Below are 6,000 nucleotides of genomic sequence, written 5' to 3' on the forward strand. Positions count from 1 at the left end.
AAAAGAAAGAAAAGGAACACGAAACCAAGGAGACCAAAAGAATGCCACGGACTAGGAGAAAAGGGAAAGGAGCCATCGGAGCAGGAAAGAATTCGTGTGCTGGGCCAGAGATAACAAGAAAAGCCCTTTTTAGGAATAAAACTCTGTCATTACCCAAAGGTTGGAAGACATTTAAATGTGAAGTATACAATAGTCAGCATCGTGGTGTGAGATTTTTCGCTTTCTAAATGTCCTCTTTTAAAAATGACCTGCTAAACTTAATATTTTTTGGTGGGAGGGAGAGGTAATTAGGTTTATTTATTTACTTACTTTTAATGGCGGTACTGGGGATTGAACCCAGGACCCCCGGCATGCTAAGAACGTACTCTACCACTGAGCTAAATCCTCCTCTGATCTGTTAAACTTAAACATCTTTTTTATTGTCGTGGAGAATTTCCTGAGGTTCTGGCAGGAAACTGTGGGGCGAAGGAACAAACTGCAGGAAGTACTTTAGGGAATGGGAAAAGATGGCACTGCCCATAAACACTAGCTGGTCTCCATCTGACATTCCCACCAGCGATGCAGGAGGTTCTCGGCACAAGACAGTCCCACTGCCTGCTGGGCCAGCAGATCAGGCTTCAAAGATAAGCTCAGGAATGGCGCGATTCAAACTTCCAATGGTCGAATCAGAAAAGGAAAACAATGCACACACAGGCTGAAGTCAGGGTCTTCTGTGTTTCTATGCCCCCGTTTGGGGATTAACCTCGGAGGTAAATGCTTACCTAGGCAGGAATTTCAGCCAGCGGGCTAATTAGGAATCTCACTGCCTCCTTTGTCTGTCTTCTGCCCCTGAGCAAGACCCCAAATCACTGGGAACAAGTTACCCCAAAGAAAGCTCTCTGGATCCGGCATTGAGAAAACAAAGACTCGAGTGGGAACAGTCTGTGCTGTGAACTGGTTACTCTGGGCACTGACTGTCACCCTCCATATCAAGGACATGACGATGCAGTGAGCCCAGTACAGTGTGGTGTTTTATGCTGACAGAGCCCCTGGCAGACAGGTTCCAACAGAACCCAGGTTCACGACCTTAACTAAATTACTCCGATAAGGGAGTTTTCCTTCTTCTCATTAACTTTGAGATGCATTTATCTACTCAGTTGTCCATGGGCATTTTAGCAATAAAACCGGTACAAGAATTATTTGCGAGCATGTAAATAAATTGCATGCATTCTTCTTAGGAGACTGGAGTTTGACTTGTTCATCTAAACATTTCAGGGGACTATCACTAGCAACATCGACTAAGGTCTCAGAGCAAGAGTTCTTATTGATTGTCTCCACTTAACTTTTGTTTTCAAGGTGCAGGCTTAACTTTATCCATCAGATGTTATTTTTAAAAGTTAAGTTTTTCTGCATCTGACACAGGCATTCCAATAATAAATCATACTTTTTGGTAAGATAAATAACATACTATCTTTAACTGCTAATAGAATTATTCTCAAACTTAACCTCTCTACACCATACATCACCTAAAATGTATTTTTAAAAACCATTTACGGCTTCAGGAATAGCTTATCAATGCTACGGTAAACAATACTTTCAGAAGGAGTGCAGTGTCACGGAATCAATCAACGATCTAATTTTTAAATTCCCAAAGATCTAGGAAACACAGCTCTAATATCTGTCTGTTGAAGGCGGTAAGTTGGAAGATGAAAAGTTTATAAGCGTATAGATTCATTAAGCGGTGCATTTAACATCCTGCAGCAGGGTCACTGAAGAAGTAGTGTGGAGGGAGGGCAGGGGAGAGGGGAAGGGTGCTTCCTGTTTTGTCAGGAAATAACTGGTGCCTCCCTCATACTATTAGGGAGGAAGTAGGTTTTTATGAAGCAGCTTGCTTTTAAGGCTTATTTGAAGAAACATCTAAGGAAGGATACTTGAGGAACTACATGTAGTATTTGTGTCAAAATAAGGTGATTTAACCTTTCTCTATATACCCTTTGGTATCTTTTGAACTTGGTACTATGGGCATGGATTACATACTCAAAACTATTTTTTAAAATGACTTGATTCATCAATAAAGATGTTCATTTCAATGTGGATCAACCAATATGAGTGCCAGGAATATTGGCACTATTAACCGCCAGGAATGCTGCAAAGCCATGGACACCCAGAGAAGAATGAAACAGTCCCTGTCCTCAGGAAGCCCGGGGCAGGGGGCTGGACCGAGTAGCGGCCAGCTGGGTCCCAGCCTCCCCCGTGGAGCCCCAGTGTGATGGTCTCCTGTGTCATTTTGTGTGTGCGTGTTATGGAGTGAGGGGTTTGGGGGGCGTTAGTCCAAGCCCACAGGGTGGTGTTTCTAGAAGAATCATGGTGGTGGCGGGGGCTGAGGACAGAGGAGGGGGTGGAGGCCCAGTGGGAGAATCGTCACAATATTTCATGGGAAAGACAAACAATCCCTGAGCCTAGTCAGCAGTGGGGACAAAAAAGTGGGAGATGGACTGCAGGTTTTCAGAAGGTAGAATCAACAAGTCCTAACACCCAAGTCAATCTGGGCACTGAAAGAGCAGGCGTGTCATGGATGGCGAGCCCGCAAGGCAGGCGTGACAGTTGGACCACCACCCTGGACCGCGTGCCTAAGACGCAGACACCCACAACCCTGGGCACATATTCCCCTCTGTGTTATTGAATCACATCAATCCTCTCCATTTCACAGACCAGAAGACTGACATCCAGAGATGCCGAGAAACTTAACCAATGTCATGGCTCATCCAAGTGATAGGTCTGACATTTGAGCCCAAGACTCCTTGCTTCCAAACCCAGACTCCAAATTCCAGAGAACATAGCTGGGGAGAGAGCCTCCCAGCAGTTCTGCGCAGAACAGTACTGATGATGCTTAGATAGTGCTTACTGCGGGCTGACGCTGGATTAGGCACTGCCCTACGCAGTTTTCTTGCATTCTTTCATCTTTTCATCAACAGCCTCGCCAGGGAGGTACCATTATTACTCCCTTTTACAGATGGTGAAACTAAAGCACAGAGAGGTTAAGTAACGTGCTCAAATTCCCACAGCTGGTGAAGCCAAAGAGTAAAACGCCCGAAGCTTAAAGGTGTATTTTGGCATTTCCCCATAAAAACCTACAGTAGAGGATAATGAAAATTCACTGAAGTTTATGAATGAATCATTCTAAAATGGGACAGTGTCTCACACGATCACCCCGAAGTAAGTGGGCGTATAAGCCTTTTATGATACTGGCCTATCAAGCAGTGTGATCCCAGGAGTGGCACAAGATACTACGGAACAAACAGCACGTGTGTTTATTTCATATCCTTGTTGCATGTGAATTCTCCATCCTGCTATATTAACTACAGATGCAGGCTTTGTAGTTAATGTCTGGAAAAGCAGAAGAGAAAAAAGGAATGGGCCAAAGTCTGGGATATGTAGGAGGTGGGCAGTGATGTTTTTAGTACACATAGCCTTGTTTCCAACGGCTAAAACGAGTAATTTTTTATTGGCCCTTACTTGGGGACTACAGCTACAGCAAAGAAAAACACACCTTTGAAAGCCATTCAGGCACCCACTTTGCTGTGGAGCACAAACATGCTAAATTTGAATGCTACATCATTTATGAGAATGAAGCAAGTTTCCTCTAGTCATAGATTTTTTTTTTTCCTCTGTACTTGGAATTGTCTATTTTTACCTAAGAAAAACAAAACGGTTTAAAACAAAAGAGTTGATGAGCTGCCCTGTTAAGGAACTATAATTCTAATTGTCATCTAATTGTCAGCTATGGAGTTTACACAACATTATTGTTAGAAACATACTACCTGGCATTTCATACTTAGGAAAAGCTCACTTTAAACAGGTCAAATCTCAAAGGAATTGAGCCACTGGCTCACATATTGTAAGATGTGAAGTAACTCACAGAGGCTGTGAAATGATAAAGAATTCCTAAAACATTTGAATGCTATAGGACAATGTTCCCCAAAATATAAGCACCAGGTAGCTAACTCACTGTTGATGCAGGTCAAGATTATTTAATTATTATATTGTGACCGAATTGTACCATTTCACTCGTCATTCATACTATATACAGGGGGCACAAAATTATATTTTAAAGAGTCGAAACTCCCTCAAAGACGCTAGTTAGGAAGGGTGATGGTTGGTGGGGTGGGGACTGCAGATCTGGAAGGCAGTGTGAAATATTCAAAGGTCCCCCGCTGTGGGTGGTTTTCCGCTGCATCTTAAAACAGGAAAGCCTCACGCCGTCCCACTTTCTCCAAACACCATTCATAACCGCCCAGGCCAAATGCTGAGCCCTGAGGGGCACCAAAAACATTCAGGGCATCTCCTCAGTCTAGGACTTTCAATTTCTTAGAACAATAAAGCTGAGTCCGTTGCTCTCCCTTCACCCTGTGGGAACCAAGGCTTTTCACTGTCAGCAACCCGAGAAGAACACGTTCAGCTCAGAGTCCAAGCCTTCTCTCCCACAGGCAGGCTCCTTTCTTTCCTGGATAACTATGTAAATTCCCCGTATCCCTGCCCCGGCCCCGCGCAGGGCAGACGCCCAGCCATTCAAAGTTGTGTTGCCAGCTCCGGTCCAGTGCTTCCACTGTCAATGCTGCAAAGAATAGCAAGGTCTCAAAGCTGCAGAGTCTGCACGATGCCCAAACACCCATCTTTCCCACGGGGGTATTTCGCATTCCGCCTGCCCACTTTTGACCTATACTTTCCCCGGTGTTAAACGAAACGTGTATTTGTGGGAGCATGCCCGTGGTCACGTATTGCATGCATTAAGACCGCCTAGCCAAGGAGAAGCGGAGCCGGGAAGACTTAACCTCCGGGCAGATCTGGACATGGAGTTGTCCTCAGAAAGAGAAAGGTGGGGGGTTTGCGGGGGGGCTTCTCTTTCTCTCTGACACTGACAGAAGCTTTGAAAGTTCTCTTCGGGTCTGTTCTTCAACCCTGCCCCGTGAGCCAGGGCGCCCGCCGGTGCAGCCAGCATGCCAAGTCACCCCTACGTCCCCTCTGCTCCCTCACCCCGGAGTGACCACGGTCTACAATGCGCGGGGAAGGGCCAGCTCGGCCACTTGGGGTCTGCACACAGAAGGGCCTGCTCTCAGCCCCGCAAGCCGCCCGCCAGCCAGCACCCCCGCCCCGACAGCTGGCTCAGGGCGCGCTCCTCCTCGCGCGGCCCTCGCTGGCCCACCGCCGCGAGTGGCCCAGGGACCGGCCTTTCCCGGCCGCAGACGACCCGCTTTCCTCCGCCGGACAGAGACCGCGACTCGGCGGGCGCCTTTACCATTCATTCCCCGCCCGCCCGCCCGCCGCAGCCCCAAGAACCGGGACCCGCGCTGCGCTCCAACGGCGCTCGGGGTCGCCAAGCCAGACACTGGGACCCAGAGCCTGAGGAAGGTGAAGCAGAAGGCGCGGTACGTCCCCTGCCCTCTCCCTCCCGACCCGGTGACCTTACCAGGGACCGCGCGGGAAACGCACGCGTCCGATGCCCGGTCGGGGGTGAACGCGGATGCGCGCACCAACCTGAGACGCGGCCAGGCGTGGGGCTTTGTCCCGCAGCCGCCCCGCCTGCCGGGGAACCGGGACGCGACCTGGGCTCACCTCTCTGCTGGCCCTGCGTGGAGACCCAAAACAGCGAGGCCAGGAGCGCCAGCTTCGTGCCTCCGCCACGCATCTCGCCGCCGCCGCTCGGGTGACTCCGGGGAGAAAGCGACGACCGCGCGCTGGGACTCGGCGGAGCGCGAGCCTGCAGCTGCCCGCCGGCCCCTCGGACACACCCCCGCCGACCTCCGCCGCGTCCGGCCCCGCCCCCGGCCCGGCGGCGGGAGACCCCTCCCCACCGTGGCTCCTCCCTCTGGAGACCACCTTCCCTGGTCCCCCGAGGCCCCCTCCCTCGGAGACCTGTCCCCGCTGATACCGTCCCCCTCAGAAACCCCCCAACGGAGACCTCTCCTCCCCTTGAGACCCCTCCCCGCCGAGGCTCCTCCCCCCGGAGACCCCCCTCCCCAC

The 6,000-nt window shown here is 49.9% G+C and overlaps 1 protein-coding gene across 1 annotated transcript in view; it reads right to left on the reverse strand.

Moving 5' to 3' along the window:
- LAMA1 (laminin subunit alpha 1) overlaps window positions 1-5,708 on the reverse strand; it is a 124,305-nt gene extending 118,597 nt beyond the window's left edge. The window contains exon 1 of the mRNA XM_072949236.1: window positions 5,593-5,708. Within this exon, the coding sequence (XP_072805337.1) occupies window positions 5,593-5,665 (73 nt within the window). The 5' untranslated portion in view covers window positions 5,666-5,708. The remainder of the gene's footprint in view (window positions 1-5,592) is intronic.
- Window positions 5,709-6,000: the final 292 nt, after the last annotated feature.

Source organism: Vicugna pacos, chromosome 24 (assembly GCF_048564905.1).
Source record: "Vicugna pacos chromosome 24, VicPac4, whole genome shotgun sequence".
Lineage (NCBI taxonomy): Eukaryota > Metazoa > Chordata > Mammalia > Artiodactyla > Camelidae > Vicugna > Vicugna pacos.